Source organism: Cryptotermes secundus, unplaced genomic scaffold (assembly GCF_002891405.2).
Source record: "Cryptotermes secundus unplaced genomic scaffold, Csec_1.0 scaffold441, whole genome shotgun sequence".
Taxonomy (NCBI): domain Eukaryota; kingdom Metazoa; phylum Arthropoda; class Insecta; order Blattodea; family Kalotermitidae; genus Cryptotermes; species Cryptotermes secundus.
The window spans coordinates 48294-75714 of NW_019727400.1; the positions used below are offsets into that span (position 1 = coordinate 48294).

Consider the following 27421-nt stretch of genomic DNA (forward strand, 5'->3'; position numbering starts at 1 on the left):
CATCCATCAGTTTAACCATCCATTCAAACACCAATTCAGTCATCCAGCCATCAATTTAACCATCCATTCAAACACCAATTCAGCCAACCATCCATCAGTTTAACCATCCATTCAAACACCAATTCAGTCATCCAGCCATCAATTTAACCATCCATTCAAACACCAATTCAGCCAACCATCCATCAGTTTAACCATCCATTCAAACACCAATTCAGTCATCCAGCCATCAATTTAACCATCCATTCAAACACCAATTCAGCCAACCATCCATCAGTTTAACCATCCATTCAAACACCAATTCAGTCATCCAGCCATCAATTTAACCATCCATTCAAACACCAATTCAGCCAACCATCCATCAGTTTAACCATCCATTCAAACACCAATTCAGTCATCCAGCCATCAATTTAACCATCCATTCAAACACCAATTCAGCCAACCATCCATCAGTTTAACCATCCATTCAAACACCAATTCAGTCATCCAGCCATCAATTTAACCATCCATTCAAACACCAATTCAGTCATCCATCCATCAATTTAACCATCCATTCAAACACCAATTCAGTCATCCAGCCATCAATTTAACCATCCAGTCAAAGATCAATCCATTCATGCATCCCCTCAACACCCATTTATCAATCCATTCATCAAACCATCAAACCATCCATTCAGTATCAATGTTGCTTCATTATTACTTCATCCATCCTTTGAATCATTCTTCAATCCATCGACTCAATCATCCATCTATTAATCTATTCATCACCTAATCAATTCATTCAAACAATTATCTATCCATTCAGCCATTCAACAGCCCACCCACCCAGACATTAAAGCATTCAGGCATCCATCAGTCTATCAAACATCCATCCTTCAAAGAATCCACGCATTCAGCAATACAGTTCGTACCTCATCCATAGAAAATATTCTTCTTGATTTATATTCAGGTTCGCAAACCGAGCGACTGACGGTGTTCAATGCTGTAAGAGGTGTGGAGAGGGCCCAGCAGTACTACTCCTTCCCCAAGAAGGGCAGCGAAGATGTACACTTCGACCTCGTTGAGCTGGACAGGGTGCCCTTCGGTCAGGACTTCAGCCTCACTGTGCACATCCAGGTCTGGGCCCAACCCCAATACGAAATAAAATATTTGATGAACATAAGCATGTAATCGTAATTGTTTAAGTCGACAGAATTTCGCCCATTAATATATCTGTTGCAACATAACGATGCATAATTGTTTGTCCCTTCTCTAACTTGGCTTAGAATTATTTTATTCTCTCTTGGGGATGGTCAAATCGTATTGAAAACTTTGGAACCAATTTCCTTTGTATTATTACTACTATTGTGTATCTGTTGACCGCCTCTGTGGTCTAGTGGTCAGAGTTCCTGGCTATAGATCCAGAGGTCCCGGGTTCGTTTTCCGGCGCTACCAGATTTTCTGAGAAGTAGTGGGTCTGGAACGGGGTCCACTCAGCCTCATGAGGATAATTGAGGAGCTATTTCAAGGAAATAGCAGTTCCGGTCTAGAGATTAACGACCGTGGGGATCCGTTGCGCTGACCACGTGACACCCTCTATCCCCAAAATTGGCACACAAAGACTTACCACATGACACCCTCTATCCCCAAAATTGGCACACTAACTTCGCCAACATGCGGCGGTCGCTCGGTCTGTATATTTCGCTAACGGACTACAGGCCACGGAGTTTTTTTTTATTTTGTATTTGGTTCTGTCTTCTTCTCCCGTTTACTTTATCATTGGCATTCGGGCTGTTGAGTATACACGTAAACAAAATTAAGATTTTAATTGAATTATTGTATTTATTAACCTCATATAAAGAAACCGGGATAGCGCATGGTCAAGATTTTTCTCTTCTCCAAGTAGTCCAGACTGGCTCTGGGGTCCACCCAACCTCCTAACCAATTGTTTCAGGGGTAAAGCGGCCGGGGCGTGAAGCTGGCCAGTCACCTCCAGCTAGCGCCGAAGTCAAGAATATGTGGATCTACACATCCACTCCCCCATACGCCTTCATGGCGTAGTGCTTAATTGGTTAAGCACAGGGACAACTTTACCTTACCTTATAATATTAACGCATATAATGTGAGATACTGACATCATCATTAAACAGATCTGGGATCTGTTCTGAGCCAGTTCCATCCATCCATCTGTCGGCCTGCGTTTCTATTAGATTCATTATAATATTGTCTTCCTGCTGCCGAGATCTTCCAAACTTTCCAAGCTGTTTTTCCAGCTAAATCCGTTTATTTTTCTAGAACAAGTCGGAGAAGTCGCGCACAATCTCTGTCATGTTATCTGCCTGCTCTGTGTACTACACAGGAAACACAGCGCACAGGCTCAAGAAAGCCAACGGGGAATTCCTGGTGAAGCCCAACCAACGTAAGTACAATGTCTGATGCCTCGTGGCATGTATGTAATGTATATGTCTTACGCCTGCTTAAAGTCGGATCTGGGAAAGAATGAACACGTATTCTCCCCCACCTGTCTGCTTGGCAGTTCCCTCTTACATTAAATGCCTTCTCCCACTCCAGTCTGTTGTCAATTGTGTTCTGCCTTTGTTCCCTTAACAGATTCTCTCTATTTACTTTTTGTGTTTAGGGGAAGGGAGGTATACAATGTAGGTGGGGTAAAGGTGAGACCAAAATCTTTAGGGCGATTAATTTTAGACTCAGATTTCTCCTCATGTGTTTTGGGTTCACATTCTATTCTAAAACTCTATCTATTGTGCTAAGCGCATGAATATTTTTATGTTTGATAAACTTTGGCCTGAATTTTTCTTTCATATTTTACATTAATTTAACAAATAATTTTGTTGATCATGAAGCAACTTTTTCTTAGTCTTTATGAAATTTTATACAGATGGTAGATATCTTAATCAGATTTTCTCGAGCTTGCTTCCACTGTGGAGCAGCATAGGGTTGCTTTCTCAGTTTCACTGATAATTTGTACAGACGGTGTGACACCTTGGACGAGTGATCAGTTCGTCGCAAGGCCTCTACCTAAATACGGAACAAGACAAACACAGAATAAACACACACACATACCAAAAATCCATGCCTTGTGTAGCATTCGAACCCACGATCCCGGCTTCCGAGCGAGCGAAGACAGTACATGCCTTAGACCGCTCGGCTACCGTGACCGGCAGTGTATAAGAATAATATATAAGAATTCAGTTCGTACCTCACAGGAAACAGATCCGAACCCACGATCCCGGCTTCCGAGCGAGCGAAGACAGTGCATGCCTTAGACCGCTCGGCTACCGTGACCGGCAGTGTATAAGAATAATATATAAGAATTCAGTTCGTACCTCACAGGAAACAGATCCGAACCCACGATCCCGGCTTCCGAGCGAGCGAAGACAGTGCATGCCTTAGACCGCTCGGCTACCGTGACCGGCAGTGTATAAGAATAATATATAAGAATTCAGTTCGTACCTCACAGGAAACAGATCCGAACCCACGATCCCGGCTTCCGAGCGAGCGAAGACAGTGCATGCCTTAGACCGCTCGGCTACCGTGAGCAGCTTATCAAAATTAGTGTACAAAAATTTCAAAGTTCTAATTTCAGTATTAAATAATGGACTGTCACTTCGGTCTCTGCTTAATCCCCTCTTCCTCTGTTAACTCTTTCCCTGATCCGGGTGTACGTCTGTCGATACATGAACGGACACCCTTACAGGCAGCATCACTTTATTTGCCATGAATTTGAGCATGTGAAGTTATTGGCAGTTATGGGAAGGCCATGTCTTTATCCTCTCAAACTGCTGTGACGCCTACAAATGTGCTAACGTATGAATAAATAAATAAATAGTTAGTTAGTTATTGGAGAGGGTGGGTTTCCCCATGCACTTAGACCTGTATTGGTCCATTGTGCTTCCCTCTATGATTTCTACCAGTCTCTATATCCTACCGGTACTTGTGCTTACCATCAGTCCCGCCCAGCCAGCGAGACCGGCACTACTAGCTGAGAGGTATCTATAATGCTTCCCCCATCTACCAGAGGTATTAGAGACTGCTGTTGGGCGGGAAACGTCCGTAATTTGGCTCAGTGACCTCCTTTGGAGATATGAGGTTCTTTTACGTGCCGTAAAGCTACGACACGGGACCCACGGCTTAAAGTCCCTCCCGGAGGACTTGTTCCCTGAATTTTTCCGCCCTTAAAAATTCGACGACCTCCGCCGGGTATTTGAACCCGCGTACTACGAGTCATGAGGTGGGAACGTTACCTCTAGACTACGGAGGCCGCTTAATAAATAAATAAGTTTGGATAAATCCCGTGTGGAGGCGGGTTAGGATACCTCAACCGTAGCCTTCTGAGGCGTAAGGGGCGACAAAAGGGAAATCCGCTGCCTAGGGGTATAACTGGACCACCCTGTCATCACTGTGGGAAATAAATACAGGGAGCTGGTCCTCCAAGTTGAGGTTTGGCTGCAGTTCTAACGGCCTTGCGGCATAAAAATGTCGTGAAATACAAAGAAGTGAAAACTGGATGGTCTAATTCAGACAAGGTGTAGTTGTCCCTGTACTTAACTAATTAAGCATTACGCCATGAAAGTGTATGGGGGAGTGGATGTATAGATCCAAATTTTCATGAACTCGGTAATAGCTGGATGTGAGCGGTCAGCTTCACACCCCGGCCGCTTTACTCCCCGAGGAAAGAGCCCCAGGTACCCATTGGATAGGAGGCTGGTCTGGACGACGTTGAGAAACGGAAATTCATGATCCTACCGGGACTCGCGACTGGCTATGGGCTGGATGACAGAGGGGTCGGAGTTCGAGTCCCGGTAGGATCAAGAATTTTCTCATATCCAATCGTCCAGACTGGCCCTGGGGTTCACCCAACCTCCTATACAATGGGTACCGAGTGCTCTTTCCCGGGGGTAAAGCGACTGGGGCGTGACGCTGACCACTCACCTCCAACCAGTGCCAATGTCAAGAAAATGTGGATCTATACATCCACTCCCCCATGAGCGACTGGGGCGTGACGCTGACCACTCACCTCCAACCAGTGCCGATGTCAAGAAAATGTGGATCTATACATCCACTCCCCCATACGCCTTCATGACGTAGTGCTTAATTAGTTAAGCACAGGGACAACTTTACCTTTTTACCGGAACTCAAACTCAGACCCCCGGTCGTGCAGCTCGTGGCCAGTCGCTGGACCGCCTACGCTATCTCACTCCAAAACAAGTTTGGCAGAATCATCTAAAAAGGGTTTTTTTTTGGTCAACGATGATGAATTTTGGTTACAGGAGAAACATTGCGAATCACTCTGACAGCCAGTGAGTACATCGACAAGTTGGTCGACAAGTGCCTGATCAAGATATATGCCATAGCGAACGTGAGGGAAACAAAACAAACGTGGAGTGAAGAAGACGACTTCCAGCTGCAGAAACCCAAACTCAACATCCAGGTACTCTAGATAAATCTTAAAATAGCAAACTGAGAGAACTGCAGCCCTCACCAAATATTATTGCAGGAGAAAGCGTACACGTGCTGTTAAGTGGGAAAGTGTGAGAGACAGAGATCAACGGATGTTAGAGTAACTAAACTCCGTGGTTTTATAGTCCGCAAGCGAACTATACCGACCGAGCGACCGCCGCTTGTCGGCGCAATTAGTGCCAACCATAGAGGATAGAGGGTGTCGCGTTGTCAGCGCAACGAATCCACACGACCGTTAATCTCGGTTTTCTAGACAGGAGCCGCTGTTTCCTTGAAATAGCTCCTCAATTATCCTCACGAGGTTGAGTGGACCACGTTCCACACCCACTACTTCTCAAAAAATCTGGTAGCGCCGGAATCGAACCCGGACCTCTGGGTCTGTAACCAGAAGCTCTGACCACTAGACCACAGAGGCGGTCTACGGGTGTTATAGGATGATATCAAATTGGATCTTAAATAAATAAGAAATGAGGAGCTTGTAAGCTTGTACCCTTCTCCAAGTATAATTAGAATAAGCAAGACAAGGAGGATGAGATGGACAGGGCATGTAGCACGAATGGGGAAAGAAGGAATGAATATAGTACATTGGTGGGAAAGCCGGAAGGAAGGAGTCCACTGAGAAGACCAAGACGCAGGTTGGTGGACAATATTAAAATGGATCTCAGAGAGATAGGATGGGATGGTATGGATTGTGTTGACCTGGCTCAAGATAGGGACCAGTGGAGGGCTCTTGTGAACACGGTAATGAACCTTCAGGTTCCATAAAATGCTGGGAAATTCTTGAGTAGCTGCACAATTGACGACTTCTCAAGAAGGGCTCAGCTCCATGAGTGAGGATGATAAATAGGATATGAGGGTGGGATTGGATTCAGCTGTCTTAGGAGAGGGCGTGTTAACGTTAAACGGCTTTTACATTCTATTAAAATGAAATTTCGTCGCTAGTTGAATTCCTGAAGGAGGATACTGGTCTCTTGAGTTAGGATAGAAATATTAGAACACAAATTTACCTAATAAATAATTTGGGTCTGCCCTCCTATGTATTTGTCTCTATTTCAGCATCAGTATGTGAAGCGACTGTGGTTACTTTCCTTTCTTTTATTCAGTTTCAGTCTCACAATATATGTATAATTCTATGATTATAGTGTCTACATTACGGCATGTTTCGGCCACTATTTTTGGCCATCATCAGGTAATCACTCCAAACTCTGTCTGCTGTTCCCCTTCCATTGGCCAGTGTTTACAAATGGGGGAAGGTCATGCTGATGTTTACAATGTAGGTTTCCAGTTATGTGCTTAAAGAAATACTGTGGATTATATAAACCTTTGTCCTGGTGCTTCGAAGGGTATGAGTTATTCGCAATACAAACAAATTTTAATTTGCACCAGTCTTAAATTTCTTTTATAGCTAATTTGGTTTAAATTGAGTTAAAATATGAAATAGTTGAGTAGTTAAGTAGTTAAAATTACCTCCACCATAGACCTGCAAGTCGTAGTAGGCGACGAAAATGGAACCCTGTGCCTGGGGGTGTAACTGGGCCATCCTGTTCCTGGGGAACATAAAAACAGGGACCTGGTCCTCCAGGTTTTGGGGATGAATGAACGATCTTGCACTGTAAAAAAAAAATATTGTTGCGAGATCCAAAGAAGTGAAAACCGGATGCAGTCTGGAAGAATTTTCCAAGGAAGGCTATGGCTCAAAAAGGGGCTGTTGGTTGGTTAATTATTCTTGTTATATTTGTATTTTTTTGTTATTTTCCTTATTTTATATTAATTTTATTTAGACCTATAGCCCTGGGTCCTGTGTAATGACCGTTTCTCTTGATGAGCGCTTTAGACTCAGGTTATCTTAGGATATGTGCAATCTGTTGTCGCATACTGGATTTGTATTACATATGCACATTTTCCGGGGGGGGGGACTATGCTACAAGATGGAAGGTTGCGGGGTCGAGTCCCGATGAGGTGGATTTTCTCCATTGACTTAATCCTTCCAGCCGCACTATGGCCCTGGGTTCGACTCAGCCTCTAACGGAAATGAGTACCAGGAATCTTACTGGGGGTTAAGGGCGGCCGGTGCGTAAGGCTAACAACCTCACCGCCATCTGTGAGCCGATTGTTTAGAGAAAATGTTTAAGCCTCGACGTCTCACAACCCTATGGGCCTCTATGACCTGTTACAGGGATTCCTTTGCCTTTTTATGCACATTTTCCGTGTTTGCATTTTGTGTGGCGGGCTTGTTACACGTATATACTGGTGTTGTGTTCAGGTTGCGCGCTTATGTAGGACTCTTGTTACAATATTTGTCACATCAGCCTCATAGTCTTATCCTTAAATGAATTTAGTACTCAGTTTACATTTTGAGAAACAGAAATTTGGTATATGACCTGTTTGGGGCAGGAAATGAATACATTCATAATTTTGATAGGTTTATGCCCTACCGAGAAGACGACAGAAGGATAACATTAAGATGGAACTTAGGGAAATAGACTTTGAAGATTACAGGTTGATGGAAGTGACTCAGTATTGTGTCCAGTGGTAAGTTTTGGTAGTAGCAATGTCCAACCCTCTGGTTCTGGGTTCCGCATTCTCTGAGATATTTAACACATCATAAATAGGTAAACAGATAAATAAAGGTCTGTGATTGAATGATCAATAAACATACATTTCTAAATATTGATTCAGAAATAGTATAAATTATTAAATAAATTCATAAATGTAAACAAAGGCAAGGTGAAGCTATCCTTGAAAGAGGCTGTGGAAGCCCATAAGGTTGTGAGACGTCGAGGCTCCTACATTTTCTCTAGACAAACGAGTCACAGATGGAGGTGAGGTATAATGTAAACATACAAAACCAAATAAGTTTATGTCAGTAATATATATACGTAAATGTGTCAGTAAAGTCTGTACAACATAATTGTTAAAAAACATTAAACGTGCCTAAGTAAACACGTTGACCTGTGGATACGGAAGTCTGATGTCATCAATGTGTTGGTGTACGTGATTGCGAATAAACCAGACACAATTCATCGGAATATATTACGTCACTCAATCAGGTTCACCAACTCAGTAGATAATCGATTACGTCACTTGGATTAGACCACACCTGCAAGCAGATTTATGCCGTAACTGTACCCTCAACAGACAAATGAAGTGGCAAGGTCACGGATTGTATAATTCAATTATTCATTTACCTTTTAAGTTGTCTTTGTGTTGTAGATTCGTGGAAACCCACAGGTGAATCAGACCTGTCAGGCTACTTTCTCTTTTCTGAATCCCTTGTCTCTGACCCTGATGGATTGCAGTTTCAGCGTGGAGGGGCCCGGACTTCAGAGGCCCAAGATCATGAGGCACAGGTAAGAGAATGACGTCACCTAGTGAGAGGTGGGGGAGTCATAAAGCGCGGTGTCTATGCTGTGTCTAAAGCATCTTTGAACGTGCGTTATCGTCAAGTAGGCACGTAGATCGTTACGTCATCATTAGAAAGTTAACTAGATGTTATTTCCATACTGGAGATCTCGTTCAACACGCAAGATATCTCTTCACTCACGCTGTGACGTACCCTAGAGTATGTTTTAGACAGACCATATGAGGAATGTGATGACGTAAGCGTGGCGTAATCTTAACAGCGTTTCGGAAGAACGTGATGTCTCAATATTAATTTTCATATTCTGTGAGCATGTGAGAGTCGGTATAGCGACTGACTACGGGCTGGACGGTCGAGGGGTCGGAGTTCGAGTCCCCGTAGGGTCAAGAATTTTCACTTCTCCATGTTATCCAGACTGGCTCTGAGGTCCACCCAACCTCCTATCCAATGGGTACCGGGTTCTCTTAAAGCAGCCGGGGCGTGAAGCTGACCACTCACCTCCAACTAGTGCCGAGGTCAAGAATACGTGGATCTATACACCCAATAACACATACGTCTTCATGGCGTAGTGTTTAATTAGTTAAGCAAAGGGGCAACTTTACCTTTTTACCTCATGATTAAAGTAGCATTTTCCTGCGAAACATGGGTAAAGAAATACCAGACTACATGGTGTCACATCCCAAACAATTCTTTGTAATACGGTTATGGCAGTGTCCGGCATTTAATGGTTGTGTTTCATGTTGCGTAATAAATAATAATTTTACAGGAAGTGAATAAAAGTAACTTGAACAGACGCCCTAAACGTAGAAATAAATACCACATAAAGGACGTAGTTGCCGGTCACGGTAGCCGAGCGGTCTAAGGCATGCACTGTCTTCGCTCGCTTGGAAACCGGGATCGTGGGTTCGAATCCCACTCAGGGCATGGATGTTTAGTTTGTGTGTGTGTACAGGTAGAGGCCTTGCGACGAGCTGATCACCCGCCCAAGGAGTCCTACCGAATGTGTAAGGTCAAGGAAAACCGAAGTGAACGGAGAAGTTGATGGAGGTAGGCCTAGGCCCACTGGGGCTGTAGTGCCAAGGAAAAAAAAAGCACGTAGTTAAATTTCTAGCCCATTATCTCGGCGTAACCTGATGACAACGGAGCAGCCTTTGTGGTGAAGTTGAAGTTACAGATTTTAGGCTTTCATTATGGTTAACAGTTCTTGGGTGGTTATACCGCGTACATGTGAGCCGACATTTCGGAAGCACTTGCTGTCTCCATCTTCAGTGTGGAAGAGTGCAGGATGTGTGAGTTTCTGTGTATATACACGTAAGTTTCTTTCTAAAAGCCATTTAAGAAGGGGAGGGTGGGGTTGGTGGCCTATCTGAGCCAATTGAGTCAGTGGCCCAAAAAAGTTGCGCAAACACAGAACCGGCCCTTTTAAAGGCCGCCCAATACTTATTTAGGTGTTTCGTGGTGGTGAAATGTTGATGGCAGCTCTTGTAAGTGGACATACACTCTCATGCATAAACGGCATAATAAATTCAGTTGAGTTCAAGCCCATCTTCTATGTATACATATATAATACATACAGCAAGCAGACTTGAACAGCTCAACAGAAAACAATATAACCATGAGATGCTTTCCTCTCGTTACAGAGATGTGCATCCGGGAGAGCTGGTGACCTTTACAGAATATTTTCGCCCCAAGAAAGAGGGCGAAAGGAAAATCGTGGGAGCCTTTAATTCAAAGCAGCTAACAGAGGTCACTGGATCAACTACCGTCCATGTTAAGGCCGAATAATCGTTTGAACTAATACACCTAACATAACTGCAGCTGGTGTTATGCAGACCAGTTAATCATATTGTCACGTGTATGAGTGACTGTAGACGGGGTTTTCGATTATTGGATTTATCGACCACTTACAGGCAGTAACTACAAATAACTATAACACTATCGCTATTTCCACACCTTACGGTTCACTAAAGCATATAGTCTACTGTTCTCAGTCTGTTACTAGATGTTTACTGGTAACGGCTCCAACAGTGGCTATTGCTCTGCCTCCGGCTCAAGTTCCCTCTGCATAGACTCCCATACAGAACTGACTAAGCTCTAAAGTTAAAGTAAAATCACATTGCGACTGATGGTCAGTCAGTCAGTCAGTCAGTCAGTCTTCGTGTTGATCCCAGTCTGGGGCTCATGACCATAAATTTATTACTGTTTGACAATTACAGTCTTGTTTTTGTGGGGCGCCCTCTCTGACGAAAGGACGGGTCTGTTTTTTGTCAGAGTCATTGTCTGCAGTAGTAAGTCGTTTGTCATAAGGTAAAGCATATTTACATTTTACAAGTTAAACATGTTAATATATATATATATATATATATATATACAGGGGCTCTGTCAGTCCAGGCTCAGTACAGCAGATTATACCCTATTTGCTTATATCATATCGTCACGGACCACATAGAAAACACAGCTCTTCTGTTGTTGCGTTCGTGTCTGTTGCTGCGAGAACGTGTTTACCAAGCCGTTTCCCAGAAATGACCCTGGTATATCCGCCCATCTCGCGGTCGTTGCATAGCAACGGCTCTACTCGCTACAGTATATTCATGTTGCAGATATATGCCATAATTGTAGTTTAGTGGGATTGGGTATGTTAGAATATTCCATATTTGGTCTCACATACTTCAAATGCAGCGAGAGGTAAGCTGGCCATTGTATAGTGTATTTCACCTGCAGTGTACGGGTAGCTTGTGGACCAACATCATAACACGGGAGCCGGGATAGCTCAGTCGGTATAGCGACTGGCTACGGGCTGGACGGTCGGAATTCGATTCCCAGCAGGAGCAAGAGACTTTCTCTTCTCCGTAACGTCCAGAACCGACTCTGGCGCTCACGCAGCCGCCTATAGAATGCGTATCGCGGGTAAAGCGGTCGGGGCGTGAAGCTGACCACTCATCTTCATGTAGTGCCCAGGTTGTGGAGGTATGCCTCCATTCCTCAGTAAGTCTTCATGGTGCAGTAATTAATTAATTAAACACAGGGACAGATTTGCCTTTTTATGCTTTCGATGTACATAACTGTAAGTACCGGAAATCATATGTTAAACTTTCGTATCTAGCAAAATGTTCCTTCTCTTTTTCTGTGCCGCAGTGCGTAGAGTGTCCGTGTGTTGAAACTCGAATCTAGTGTCATTTTAATGATGACGTAGCTGTCCACGTCACTAACTGACGATAGCCTCATCATTCCTTTGGTAGACTAAGTAGACGAAGTTTGGCCGCGCCATAGCTCAAGCGGTTAGCCGCTTGCTTCCTACCGCGGGGCCCGGGTTCGATACCGGGTCTGGTCAAGTGGGATTTGTAGTGGACGGGATTTCTCCGAGTACTTCGGTTTCCCCTGTCAATCTTCATTCCACCAAATTGTCCATCATCATAATCACCCGGGGCAGGCTACAATAGGCTAATCAGTGCCCGCCGTGCCGAGTGGACCCAGCTGAACTCCACCCCCCCACTAAGCGAATTAAAAAAAAAATGACGAAGTTTCCATCGTAATTTCAAATAATTTTGATTGTTATTTGAAATTTGTTTATCCTGTGTAGGAAACTGATATATTTACATGATTTTACCGAATTACTTAATCCGTTCCCCTTATGCTCTACGGTGTCGAGGTTGTTTTTTCATTTGGATTATTTTACAGACTGTAGCTCTCCTTGAATGAGTGATCAGCTCGTCACAAGGCCTATACCTAAACACAGGACAATACAGACACAGAATAAACACATACATATATAAGACATCCATGCCTTGTGTGGGATTCGAACCCACGATCCCGGCTTCCGAGCGAGCGAAGACAGTACATGCCTTAGACAGCTCGGCTACCGTGACCGGCAGTGTATAAGAATAATATATAAGAATTCAGTTCGTACCTCACAGGAAACAGATCCGAACCCACGATCCCGGCTTCCGAGCGAACGAAGACAGTGCATGCCTTAGACCGCTCGGCGTGTTTACATGCCGATAACTTTCATATGAGTGGAGGTCTGTACTAATTTCACAAGGCCTTAGCTGTACTGCATCACAATATCTTTCTTCCGTCTTAGATTTTTATTATTTTTTTTTAGGTTATAAAAGCATCTAGTTCTTTAGGGCATAATTGGTGTTCGTTTATGATTAGACTAAATAAAATCACAATAGAAATTTTGAGAAAACAATTGCGTTTTTTTATATCCAATATTCATCTCTTTCTTGTTTCAGACATTGTATTCTTCTTTCCTCTGTTCCACAAAACGTGGAGATAGGTCCATTAGCAATTAAGGCGACAACTGACAGGCCCTGTAAATTCCGATGATCAGAATACACTGGATCTGAGTGAGGTTTTCACTGTTGGTTTTCCTTACAAATATGAAACGAAAATTCACATGTAAGGTCGAACCACGCGAGATAGCGTTAACAGCTATCCACCAGAAGGCAAAGCAGGATGGTCTCTCTGTTACTTTAGTGTCGTCACTACAGTATATTTTCACAGGAAAATTATGATCTGCTAACTCATTAATTCCCACACTGTTTTTGTTCTCAGAAACGCTAAAAAGAACCTTTAAGAAACCCGAGAGGCAAATATAAAAATGGTAAAAAAGTAGAGCTATCTCTATAACAGTTCGTGGAGGCACATAGGATTGTGAGACGTCGAGGCTCCCACATTTTCTCTAGACAGTGGGCTCACAGATGGCGGTGAGGTTGTCAGCCTTACACAAGCCTTCCTTTACCACCAGGAACATCCTGGTGCTCATTTCTGTTAAAGGCTGAGTCGACCTCAGGGCCATAGTGAGGCTGGAAAGGTTATCATCATCATCATCATCATCATCATCAGTAATCTGTCAGATTACTGACAGATTCCTCCACTTAATGCGATCTAGAGCTTTCTCCTTCAAATGACAGTATCCTCTTCTGTCCCCAAGGTCATCCAGCATCTTCTTACGTCTTCTTCCTCGTCTTCTTGTCACTTCTATCCGCCCCTCTATCTTTCCTTCAATAACTTCTTTTAGAAGGCAGTTTCTGCGTAAAACATGACCAATCCAATTAGCCTTCCGTTTTCTTATTTCGTGTAGGATATTCCTCTGCATGGCGGTGAGAATTAACACTCCAATTGAAAAATCCAATAGACTCATCGGGAATCGAAACCAAGACCTTGCGGCTTGTAGCCAAATGCCTTAATCAACTACGCTACCGCGCGCCTCTAAATAAAAATGGTACATAAAATTTTATATGTTTGTGAATAATTTTACAAATTGCAAGCCTAAAGATAAGTGGATAAACGTGTAATTGATGGCACGGAATTAGTATCAGTCATTGAGACAAGCGTTGAAGTTAGGCCGAACCGAATTATTTTTATGTAATTAGAAAATGTATGGGCCTTTGGACAAAATTGGTTTGAAAAGTATAACCGTCTCTTAACTGAAAAAAATGGGGATTCCTAACTGCCCTGCGATTTTTTTTATCAAAACGTATAATAAAGTTGCGTTAATATTTCACATACTCGTATTTTCTTATTTTGCAGCCCTTAACCATTTCTTTATTTTACTGACTTCCCACACAGACCTTACCATTCATTCCCAACATTGCAAAACGTATAATCATTGTCACTATACGTATACGAGTATAGCTCAGTCATTACAGTGGCGGCATTCAAATGTTGACAGGAACCAGAGAATTTTCTCTTCTCTCCAGATTCCAGACTGGCTCTGAAACCCACACAGCCTCTTACCCAGCGGGCACCGGGGCTCTTTTCTGGGTGCGTCTTGAAACTGCCCACTCACCTCTAGGTTAAGAGTGCGTAAAGCTGTACCTCCACTTCCCCCATACGTCTTCATGGTACTTAAATAAGTGCAGAATTAACTTTACGTTCGCGGGTTTGTGTGAAATAAATTATTTTTTTTCCGAAGTACTCTGGTAAGTCGCTTTATGTCCATGCTGGTAACAGGATGCACGCTTGTCTATACCGACATTCCAACATCCTCAAAATGTCCCCCCTACATTTTCAAGCGTGTCAGTTCGTTCTGAATGCGTAGCCGGAAGGCAGGAACTCCACTCCAAGGGCCCGAGTATGTTCCATTGTGTTGCGTACCAACTTGAAATTGTACCATAACAAACATTACAACAACCTCAACCCCAAAATCATGAATAATCATTAGATCATTATTTATAATAATTGTTAATTGTCCCATTGTGTGACGACTGTAATGAGAGACGTTTGCAATTAGCAGACTGTTACAAGACGTGCTTTGCAGTAAAAAGAAACGCTGAAATGTAACCTAACTCATAAATAAACAGGTAAAGGTAAGGTAAAGCTATCCCTGTAACAGACCGTGGAGGCCCATAGCGTAGTGAGACGTCGAGACTCCCACGTTTTCTAGACAATCGGCTCACAGATGGCGGTGAGGTTATCAGCCTTACGCACAAGCCGCCCTTTACTCCCCAGGAAGATTCCCGGTACTCATTTCTGTTAGAGGCTGAGTCTACCCCAGGGCCATAGTGCGGCTGGAAGGATTAGGTCAATTGAAAAGAATCTAGTAACCTCATTGGGAATCGAACTCGCGATCTTCCGGCTTGTAGTATAGTGTCTCACCTGACTACGCTACCGCTTGCCCCAAATAAGTAGGTACTCCATGCAATTTCGAGTACCTTCTGTTTCCACTTGTTTTAAATGAGTACCTGTTGGAATGAGTTCGTCTTTTGTTTAACAGAATTACGACTTGATTGATTTTTATGTGAGATTGGAGTGTTGCTGTTAATTGGTTACTTGCTTAGCTTACTCTTCGACCCTGAAGATGGAGGCAGTGCTTTCCTCCAAAACATTGGTATACATATACATGACCACTCCACATCACACCCGGAAGAAGTTACTTTTCAGTTGTTACACTATTTCAAGATCCTGTTTCAAATGCAAAAGTTAGGTAGAACCAATTGACAGTGGTTGATGATTATGGCGGTTGAATAAGTAAATATTTGGAAAGATAGGTCCATTCCGTATTTTATTATCGTAGTCCGGTATTCGCTTGGAGTGACTGTTGAGAAACAAGAAAATCTTTGAAGAATTAATCGCGTACTTTCCATTGATACAACAGGGGCCGCGTAGAAAACTACGCGTGCAACAATTGTTTTGTTGCATGTGTTTTCGTTGCCCCGGTAACATGTTCACCGAGCCGTTGCCTAGCAATGATAAGGGGATACACATACAGGCACACAGACTGATGGGAGGCATTTATGAAGTACGCCGTTGAGATGGACTCAGTTGCCATGATTCACATGCCAAGTTTAATAAAGACTGGTTCAGGCATTTAGAAGTTGACGAGTCGGAGGGATACACAGGAAGTAGATCACATTAGCTTCCTTTAGGAAAGTAAGTTAAAAAATGGACGATGTTCAGTCTACGTGACCAGAACGGGTGCTTCTGTAGAAAAAACTGGGTGGTAAATCCAGGCTCCCTGTTACGAACTGGGAAGTTGGATTACGCGTCATGTTATCAGACGCTGTGTAACGTTGAACCCAGTAGCTTATCTGTGACGTGTTAATCATATGTAGATGATGTGATTGGTCACCGCTATTTCCTACCGGCATATGTCTCTGAATCATGTGACAAGCCTTGATATTGCACCCATATAAGGAGATCTCAAGCCTATTAAAATGAATGGATGATTCAGCTAGGGCATTTTAAATGCCTGTTACAATTCAGACGAGCCAAGTTATATATTGCCAACAAATTATATATGTTACGCTACATAGCTCAACGAGGCACTCTTTGCAGAACATAAGGAAAAAGGAGTACGAAGGAAATAATATTAGCTCTTTAAATCCCAGTGGTTACTATATATACCACTTGTTTTAACATGAGAAAACTCTGCATTCTGCCCACACAGTATATCTGTGTGTTCCATATGGCTGTCACAATAAACAGCGACTGTTTCCCTCAACAGCATTAATCGGTTGGGCTTTGTAGCGGAGACGTAATGTGTTTCCTGTGAGGTACGGACTAAAATTTTATATATTGTGGCGTATTGACCAGTTGCTACAGCGCGACAACAGCCGTTGGTCTGCAACGGCTTGGTAAATACGTTTCCGCGGCAACGGTTACGCATGCAGTGGGGGAAACGAGTTGTTATGAAGAAGAGAATTGGGGCAACCAGTTCAGTTGATAATTGACAGGTATTTCTGTACTGGAATCTTGAAGGAAAAACCTGAGCGCGGGAAGATGAAGGATCTCCACTGAGAAACGCGCTGCTGAACACATTGCAGGCTGGAGGAAACTTAGCGTTTACAAGGAAACTTGTAAAGTGCGGAGATTAGCGATAGCGCTGTAATTACTTACAAGTGGCCAATAAATCCAATATCTAACCCATATCCCGTCTATAGTGACACTCCTAAATCGTGACAATATTATTGGGATGAAATCAGGCGTAGAAATTATAAAAAGTTTAAACTTGGCGGCGGTCAGGCGTACGACTGTTCATGTGACTAACTGCCGTTTCATAGTCACGTCGTAAGTCAAGGCACAACCTTCTGCACAAGCCTGCATTGACGGGGAAAGCTTGTATATCTTGTACAAGTTTTATAAGTTGTTTACGAGCTAAGCGACAATTAGCTTCTCAAGAGCTACACTAATCGGTTGGAGTCAGTTGCGTTTACTGAGCTGTCAATTATAAGAAGAATACTCAAAAGTTCCAGAACATCAATTTTTGTGACTGTATTACCATTCAAAGGGAGCCGGGATAGCTCAGTCGGTATAGCGACTGGCTACTGGTTGGACGACCGAGTAGGTCGGAGTTCGAGTCCCGGTTAGATTCAAGAATTTTCTCTTCTCCAACTCGTCCAGACCGGATCTGGGGTTCACCCAGCCTCCTATCCAATGGATAATTGGGGGTAAAGCGGCCGGAGCGTGAAGCTGACCACTCACCTCCAACTAATGCCGAGATAAAAAAAAATGTGGATCTGTATATCCGCCCCCCCATACGCTTTCATGGCGAACTGCTTAATTAGTTAAGCGCAGGGACAAATTTACCTTTTATTACCATTGAAATGAGCGCTGCTAGTAAAGTCCTGTAATACGGGAATTGTTTGTCATTTCAATGGTGGAGCTCATAGTCACTCACATGTGACGATATACACACACGCACAACCTGCTTTAACATTAACAATTTTTCGTTATGTCTTCAGGGTGAGTTGATGTGTTTCATATAATCGTTAGAGTAACCAGCTACTAATAGATTTGAGGTTCTCACAGGGATTGTGATGAAGTGTTCTATCTTCTGACATATAACAGTGTAGTAAAATAAAAGTAAGCTGACACTTCGGAGGAACATATCGCTACCATCCTCAGAGTTATTCTTCGACTATGAAGATGGAGGCGACATGTTTCTCCGAAACATATGTTGACTTTCACTTGACTACATCTCAGTATATCCCAGAAGACAGAACACTTCTAAAGGGTTGTTATTTCCGTGAACAGTTGGTTGGAAGTGCATTCTTTCTCTGAGGCAGAAACCGAATTTATGAATATTACTCACATTTACATAAATTTCAGGCTTCAAAGGAATAAAACCCCGGTATGATCGGATCTCCGTCAGTGCGTATGGTGTCACTATGACCTTGACACAGTTAAATGGTTAGCTTGCGTAGATACACCAAGTTGCAACACGGTTGGTTCGTTGAGAACGCATTCCTCCTGTGCTGGCTGCGCTATAAAGGGGGACATGAGCAAGACAGGAGCTCTCAGAGTTACACAGGCAACTCCACATAATATAGGGACACGCAGTGCTACAAGCCAGAAAGTCGGGGGTTCACTTCCAGATGATGTCATTACTTACTTACTCACGGAGCTGAGCCCTTCTGGAGGAGCCGCCATTTCTGCAGCTACTAAAAAATTTCCCAGCATTTTATGGAATCCGAAGGTTCATTACCGTGTTCACAAGAGCCCTCCACTGGTCCATATCCTGAGCCAGATCTATCCAATCCATGTCATCCCATTCTATCTCTCTAAGATCCATTTTAATATTGTCCACCCACCTACGCCTTGGTCTCCCCAGTGGTCTCCTTCCTTCTGACTTTCCCACCAATATCCTATACGCATTCCTCTTCTCCCCATTCGTGCTACATGCCCTACCCACCTCGTCCTCCTTGACTTCATCATTCTAATTATAGTTGGAGAATAGTACAAGTTACGATGCTCCTCATTATGTAGTTTTCTCCAACCTCCTGTCACTTCATCTCTCTTCGGTCCAAATATTCTCCTCAACACCCTGTTCTCAAACACCCTCAGTGTATGTGTGTCTATGTCAGAGACCAAGTTTCCCACCCATACAAAACTACAGACAAAATTATAGTTTCGTATATTTTAATTTTTATGTTTTTGGACAGCAGACGGGAAGACAAAAGGTTCTGGACTGAATGCTGGCAAGCATTACCCGAGTTCAATCGCCTCTTAGTTTCCTTCTGAATCAGGTTTCGATCTGTTATCGTTGTTCCCAAATATCTGAACTGTGCCATATTTTAAAAGGATCTATCTTCAGGTCATGATCTTGCCCTAGCAACATATCCAGATGGTCATTAGATTTTTCAATTGACCTAATCCTTCCAGAAGCACTGGCCCTGAGGTCTGGCTCCACAGTTTCTACTTTGAGCAAATATGCCACAGCACTTTTAAGGAATCAGCACTCGATATTGAGTATGGACGTGTTTATTCGATATTACTTGATTCTATTAAGTTTATGGCGTGAACTCAAGATGGACGCCATGAAATTAGCAAATTTGAACAATGAGAAATGTAAGTGATACAGAGCTACATTATTTGATAAGAACAGACTGTTTGGGAGGATGTTATTAAAGTGAATCTTAGCGAAATTACTGACGTAAATTATAGTAAGTTACATGATCATAAATATATACATTCAAGCAAATTATTACATATTAATTAATTTCTCTTTCCGTTTTTTACAATTTTATATTACTGTATTTTGTTTTAATTATATAAAGAAAGCTTTGTGTTTAATCGAAGATCTATTTTTGAAAAGATGTACTGTAAGCGTGCTTAATTAATCTGCACATGGGTCACTCCTCTAAAGTCCTCCTGTCGTGACCGAGGTATTGTAAAGACATCTAGCGTGAATAGGAGGTTATCACGGTGGTGCATAAGAATAGTATTGTCTTCTGGGTTGTAAGGTCGTGTAATACTGATTCTTTTCTTGGCTTATGTTTCTACCTTGAAGATGGGGTTCATGTGTTCCTCCGAAACGTTGAGATTTCTACAGTCTACACGGTGTTACAGTCCAAATATATATAATCGCTTATGTCTACGTATGTTATGTGAATAAAGGGCTGAAAAACCACTATTCCACATCTCTAGCGCATTTCATACTGCAGCCATGTCTGTCTCCTGTACGTCCATGTGAAAAACCTACACGGTGTTGGGATCCGCTGACTAATGAAAGGTTCCTGAAAGTACGCCTACTGACTTGACTAGTCACTGGCTTCAAAGAAACGTCTGCGAATATACTCTCTGAGTGTAGGAGCAATGAGATTGAGTGTGTGTTTATTTGCATGTGTTGCATATAATGTAAGCATAATGAAGAAGTTATATCTAGCTTCAAGTTGAGGCCCCCGAACTACCTCACGGATTTCCATGAAATTTGGCACACACGGTCTTCACTAAAATTTGCGCATCGAGTTCAATATTCATCTGTGTTTGTCAGATATAACAGTAGAACCTGGATAACTGGGTTTCGAATCCCTGCAAATGAAAGATTTTCTCTCCTCTGCATGTCCAGATCGGCTCTGTGGTCTAGTGATCAGAGTTCCTGGCTACAGGTCCAGAGGTCCTGGTTCGATTCCCGGAGCTACCAGATTTTCTGAGAAGTAGTGGGTCTGGAACAGGGTCCGCTCAGCCTTTTGAGGATAAATGAGAAGCTATTTCAAGGAAATAGCGGCTCCGGTGTAGAAAATCGAAATTAAGGGCCGCGGGGATTCGTTGCGCTGACCACGTGACACCCTCTATCAGCTAAATTTGGCAAGCGACGGTTGCTCGGTCGGTATAGTTCGCTTTGGGACTAAAAAAAACCAAAACGTCCTGACCGGCTCTGGATCAACCGAGCTTATTATCCAATGGGTACCTGGGGGCTAAAGCGGCCAACGCGTGAAGCCGTTAGACAATCGGCTTACAAATGGCGGTGAGTTAGTGCAGATTTATGAAACTGGGATTATCTTTCTCGGCCGTTCATTACAACAGTAAACAAGAATGGGAATTTCGTATAAACATTTTTAGAAGGCGCGGTGCTTCAGCATCTGACAGTGATTGGAAGGATGTGCCTGTGACCTTAATTCGTAACCCTGTAATCATCCTGAAACACTGGGTTGAGAAACAAGAATGTAGGCTGAATAGCAACCGTCATGAAGGCCGTGCTGTGTTTTCGGATGTGACGCAACACAGACCTCAATAGACAGGACTGCATATATATCCAAGGAAATGTAGTGTCTTAAATTCCTCTTATTGCCTCCTGCAGGCTTCTTCAGGAACTGTGCCCAGTTATTACAGTCTTCGTATTCCTGTCTCTCCTTTGCAGTAGCGCACTGTGCTACAAGCCGGAAGGTCGCGGGTACGGTTCCCGATGAGGTTATTGGATTTTTCAGTTTATCTAATCCTTCCAGCCGCACTATGGCCCTGGAGTCGATCGAGCCTCTAACAGAAATGAGTAGCAGCAATCTTCCTGGGGGTAAAGGACAGCCGGCGCGTAAGGCTGACAACCTCACCGCCATCTGTGAGCCGATTGTGGGAGCCTCGACGTCTCACAACCCTATGGGCCTTCACGGCCTGTTGCAGGGATAGCTTTACCTTTTCACTTTTATGATAACACTGTTAGTGGACTGGAAATGATGTGGAGGGAAGGGGCCGTGGCCTGATTCAAGATCCTGTTGCGTCATTTGTCTGGACGGACTGAAAAAGAACAGGAAACTCCTAGCCAAAATTGTAACCGAGAACCACAAGAATACAAACCAGAATTGTCATCGCATAAGATAACTTGATCTGTATATGGTTGAGCGTATAGCAGGAATAAGAGAAATGGGAAATGCATACAAAATTTTTGTCTGAAGACCTGAAGGAAAGCACAAATGCGAGTATGATTAAAATGTACGTTGAAGTAATGTGATGCCAAGGAAGGGACTGGGGCCCGGGCTTGCACTTCTGTACAGGCTATGCAAAGGGGGCTGAATTTCCTGAGTAGCTGGGCGACTATCAGCTTCTCATAGAGATATCTATTCTATGGAGTTACATTTACCGATCACAGTGGTCATGCGGCCGAAGGCACGAAATGTCTTCTCCCGCTGAAACACTGCGGTTGTGTGTTTGAGTCCCACTCGAGGCGTGGATGGCTGTCAGCAGTTTGTCTCTGTTCATGTTGTCCTGTGTAGGTAGCGGCCTTGTGACGGGCTGACCCTCACTCCATATGTATAAGAGTCATAATTTCAGAATTAATTCTTAAAGGAAACAGGTCACAGAGTCCATTCTGTTAAGATATACCGTATTTACGCATGTATAGGCCGCACATTTTTTGCCAAAAATTCAAGAGGAAAACTGGGGTGCGGCTTATATTCGAAATATTCGAAATCACACTTCATTTAAAAAAATATATATTCATAATTAGTAATACAGGGTGTTCTTCTCCTGAAATAATATTCCAAGAAAATTATTTTTTCTGTAATTTCTGTCTGAAAATTGTGCTGCGGCCTATACACGCACGCGGCCTATACATGCGTAAATACGGTAAATAGAAGAAGAAGGCGTTAGACTTAATGGATAGATTTCTTGAAGATGGAAGCAATATATTCCTCCGAAGAGCTGGTTACAATCTAACGGATTGAACAGCGTAATATCGCCAAAGTAATTTCTCTACATATATCTGGTTATTGTCTTTTGTGTATGTCTGTGTTCCCCCGTTAATTTGCCTTAACTTGTAGTGAACTAAGGGAAGCAAATGCTTCTGTGAAGTTGAGAACTTATAATTATTATGAACCGCCAAATATTTTTTTTCAGCTAGGTCCCGAAATATCCGAAATACCGGCATTTAGCTCATGAATCACAGGCTGCCATGTGACCCCTGCATTTGAAATTTTACTCAATTAATTACCTACTTAATCCGTTCCTCTTATACCCTACGGTGTCGAGGTTTTTTTTTTTCATTTTGATCATTTTACAGACTGTAGGATTCCTTGGACGGGTGATCAGCTAGTCGCAAGGTCTTTACATAAACACAGAATAAACACATACCGAACATCCATGCCTTGTGTGGGATTCGAACACACGATCTCTGCTTCCACAGTACATGCCTTAGACCGCTCGGCTACGGTGACCGGCTCCAGTTGAAATAACGGCGTTAAATAGCCTAGGAACAATTATCATTCCGGTAACGCATGCGCAGAAAATAAGCCCGAAATCTACAAACACAAAGTTATCTTGATGTGTCTACCCTCTTCAGAGAAATTGCATCATCATCAGCTGTGACCTCAGACGCCTCAGGCTGCCCCATATAATGGTTAAGAAACGAGGCCATAACGTACCAGTTCCCCTCTGTGGGTGAGATGTAGCAGACCCTGCAGCTGCGCACCATTCCAGACTTCCTCATTGTAATGTTTGTTTAGTACGGTCTTATTGGGTCAGGCGTCATTATCTTATTGAAGACCACCCAAAAAGAAACTAAAAATGTGGCAACAGGCTTAACACGAAAGAAAATAGAGCCGTAGCATACTATTTTCAGAAGTATGCGGATTCAACTGGAGAATAACGAAGAAAAAAAGTGAGTCAGGAATTGTGGGTGTCTAATTCGAAATTCAAATGCAGGACTTCTTGAAAGATCCTTGTGATGGAAAGACAAAAAGAGAAATGTGCAGCCACACATCGAAGGTCTAGACTGGATTCAAACCCACGATCCTAGCACTCAGGTTTACTGGGGGTTTGGACTTTGTCCATTGTCTGGTATTCTGAAAAAAAAAACTAAAAAAATATAACCTTTTGAAAACTGGGTCCAGGTATTCTAAAAACACAAAAGAACACACTGTTTCGAAAGTGTATCCAGGTATTCTAAACAAACACAAAATAACACAATGATTCGGAAACTGGTTCCAGGTATTCTAAGAGAGCGCAGATCCAAGTATTCTAAAAAACAAGAAAGAACACAACATTTCGGAAACTGGATCCAAGATCCAATTTGTGAAACACTGTGTTCATGTTTTCGTTTAGAATGCCAGACGACGGACAAAGTCCAAAAGCCCAATAATTCTGAATGTTACGCACCTTCGTCAGAATCCTTTTATAATCTATATTATCCTAGCATTCGAGAGGCCTGAATCCAGTCGACCTCTGGGGCTTGGCTTGTCGCAGCGGACTCTCAATACACTTTGCCAGGCAGTGTGAAAATTTGATCTATATTTATCACAGAGTATCTTTGAAGAGTTTTCCACGATCAGGAGCGTCTGGATGGTGGCCGGAGGGGTGGGGGACAAAGCGTGCGTGCTACCTGCAGCATGCTGCACACCACGCACTTTGCTGGAGCCACATGTAGAAGGACACTGCGAAGTGGGTGTCCATGTGTGTCGTTTGTGATCCAGAACCGACTGAAGTTTCAAGCAGATCACTGTGAACTGCAACATTTTTCTCGAGCCATGAGGAGAATGTACAGACGGTATCACAGAGGAGGCTTCCGGAGGGAGCAGGGTATGTAAATTAAGCGTGTAAAATGTGGACATCTTTGATTCAAAAGTAAAAGACGTACAAATTTGAATATACTTTCATTATTTATAATTATGTATTTGTGTTCGTGTGAAATATATTAATGAAAGTTTGTATAAATATTATTCCACTAGAGATATCCTTAGATGTATAGCCTTACAATTCTGAACCATGAAAAATAATACTTATTTTTCATTAATATTAATTTATTTAATTGTAGCTGTAACTGTATTTGTTGTAATCGCATTTTCATTGTATTCATTTTGTGTAGTGTATCCTTTATTGCTTGTGTAGTTTTGTGTGCTGTGGTTTGTTTAAGTGTATTGTGTTATTTGTATGTTATGTCGTGTTGTAGTATCACTGCCACTGGGTAAAACCCAATTTGTAGTTTCATTTTAATAATAATAATAATAATAAGAACAACAACAACAACAACACGGGGACCATTAGAAACTGCTTGAGCGTCACTACCTCAAAAATCAGCCTATTAACGTAGTACCCTGAAATGTTATGTGGTAATATGTCTTCGAAAATATGTAATTTTGTTACAGGAACTTTTTATGTTTTGTAGAATGTAAGATGAAAATATGGTGAATGGAATATCTACTTTTGTGTCATGGTGGCAAGCAAGATGTAGGCGTGGCATATGAAAATTTGTATGGGGATAGATTAGGTTTAATATACGTACCTACAAATTCTGCATGAAACGTAACTTATGGGATGTTTTAACAGTTATGAATATGGCAGCGGTGGGAATGGGCCAAATATAACGTTGGCAGTTCAGACCGTTAGCCCTAGTTTCGTGTCGTTGAGTCTCGGGTTTAATCCCAGATGAATTGATGTGAGATACACAATGGGCAAAGTGTCACTGGTGCAGAATACCCTTGGAATTACCCTTCTGATCATTGTCTTCCTCCCTATCGCCATCCCTTGAGATATGCGTTAGTGCAAACAGGCAGCACCTTATCACATTCTTGACCTCTAAGTTGGGGGATTCATCTCTGACCCAGCATTTGGCTGATTAATTAAGTAAAGGCAAAGTTACACCTGTACTTAATTAAGCACTACGACCTGAAGATGTATGGAGAAGTGGAAGTATAACTCCACCATTCTTGACCTCGGCACTAGCTTGAGGTGAGTGGTTAGTTTCACTCCCCGACCGCTTTACCCACGGGGAAAGAGAACGCGGTACTCATTGGATAGGAGACAGGGTGGACCCCAGAGCCGGTCTGGACGATGTGGAGAAGTGAAAAATCTTGCCCTTACCGGGACTGGAACTCTGTACCCTCTGCCGTCCAGCCAGGAAGGAGTCACTATACCGACTGCGCTATCAAGGCACAGTGGGTACATCACATGGGAGCGAAGTTCATTTTGGGGAAAGGGTGGGATAGATGTGCATCTTCAGCGTACTGCTGATATATATATGTTTGTATATTTATTTATTTGATTGAATTTCGTTAAATTTTTATCATATCGTAGAATATCTCAAATAGAAATTGTGGATCTTGATGTACCAATTATTTTTTGTACGACGACATATTTTAAATAAAATCTGAATACAAATTAAATTAAAGTTCGGTTTAAACTTATATTGGGAGCTAAAATTAAGTTTGCCCTAACACTTTTGGTGCATCCCCCCCCTCCCTCGCGAACAAAACTCATGAGATGGAACATGCATAAAAATTAGGTGTCTAATTCCAAGTTTTGTCTCATTTATTCGTTCATGTGGTCAGGTGAGGAGCCGACGTGGCTTAATCAGTGTAGTGACAGGACTGGGCGACCGAATGATCGGGGTTCGATTCTCGAAGGGGAAAAGATATTTTCTTTTCTCCACAGTGTGTATTACCTCGGGTCTGGAGACCCCCCAGCTTCCTGTCCGATGGGTACCGGGGTGTAAAGCGGCTGTAGTGTGAAGCTCGCCACTCACCTCCATCTAGTGCCGAGGTGAAGAATGGTGGAGCTATACCTCCACTCCTTCAAGTACCTTCATGGTATTAGTGCTTAATTGTATAATTAAATACCAGGATAGTTTTGCTTTTTTATTCTTTGCCATGTTACAAACGCCGGAGATCACGTGGTCAGCGCAACGGATCCCCACGGACGTTAATCTCGGTCTTCTAGACCGGAGCCGCTATTTCCTTGAAATAGCTCGTCAATTATCCTCACGAGGCTGGGCCGAGCCATAGCTCAAGTGGTTAGTCGCTGGCTTCCCACCGCGGCGGCCCAGGTTCGATCCCGGGCCTGGTCAAGTGGGATTTGTGGTGGACAAAGTGGAACTGGGGCGGGTTTTCTCCGAGTACTTTGCTTTCCCCTGCCAATCTTCATTCCACAAAATTCTCCATCATCATAATCACCTGGGGTAGGTACAATAGGCCAATCAGTGGCCGCCGTGCCGAGTGGACCAGTTGGACTCCACCACCCACTAAGCGAATCCTCACGAGGCTGAGTATCTAGTATCGCCGGGAATCGAACCCAAGACCTCTGGATCTGTAGGCAGGAAATCTGACCACTGGACAACAGGGGCGGTCGTTGAGGCACTTAGCTCACTGCAATACAAAAGTGGTTCGTCCCCAATTCTTCTGAAGTGGGCTCTTTGATTTCTCTGCGCTTATGGGGTCGAGTTCTTTTCGTGTCTGCTTCATGCACACCATTGTTAAGTTTCACCAAGTGGATATGATTTGCTTAATCCAGCGAATGGTAAGCCTGGCAAGAGCGACGAGGTGTGTTCCGGCCTGTAGAACACTGGTACTTAGATACAGCTTTGTGTTTTGGTGCTCATGTACCTCTATACATTAGGTGCCTTCCTCTTAATTTATTTCATGTATGAACCTGTAGTTGCGGAACTAATCACAACAC

General features: G+C 43.0%; 2 protein-coding genes across 9 annotated transcripts in view; both read left to right on the forward strand.

Moving 5' to 3' along the window:
* The window catches only part of LOC111864699 (hemocyte protein-glutamine gamma-glutamyltransferase), a 31203-nt gene extending 20567 nt beyond the window's left edge, over positions 1 to 10636 (forward strand). For all 7 annotated transcript variants that reach the window (XM_023852143.2, XM_023852142.2, XM_023852144.2 and 4 more), the window contains exons 11-15: positions 947 to 1113; positions 2272 to 2395; positions 5268 to 5428; positions 8671 to 8807; positions 10459 to 10636. In XM_023852143.2, coding sequence (XP_023707911.1) covers positions 947 to 1113; positions 2272 to 2395; positions 5268 to 5428; positions 8671 to 8807; positions 10459 to 10603 — 734 coding nt within the window. In that variant the 3' untranslated portion in view covers positions 10604 to 10636. The remainder of the gene's footprint in view (positions 1 to 946; positions 1114 to 2271; positions 2396 to 5267; positions 5429 to 8670; positions 8808 to 10458) is intronic.
* A 12607-nt stretch (positions 10637 to 23243) lies between these two features.
* LOC111864686 (annulin) overlaps positions 23244 to 27421 on the forward strand; it is a 100807-nt gene continuing 96629 nt past the window's right edge. The window contains exon 1 of one of the 2 annotated variants that reach the window (XR_004513047.1): positions 23244 to 24550. Coding sequence is in view for 1 of the 2 variants with exons in the window: in XM_033751538.1 (XP_033607429.1) it covers positions 24361 to 24550 (190 nt within the window). In the remaining variant the exon portion in view is untranslated. The remainder of the gene's footprint in view (positions 24551 to 27421) is intronic. The other variant, XM_033751538.1, reaches the window with a different exon arrangement.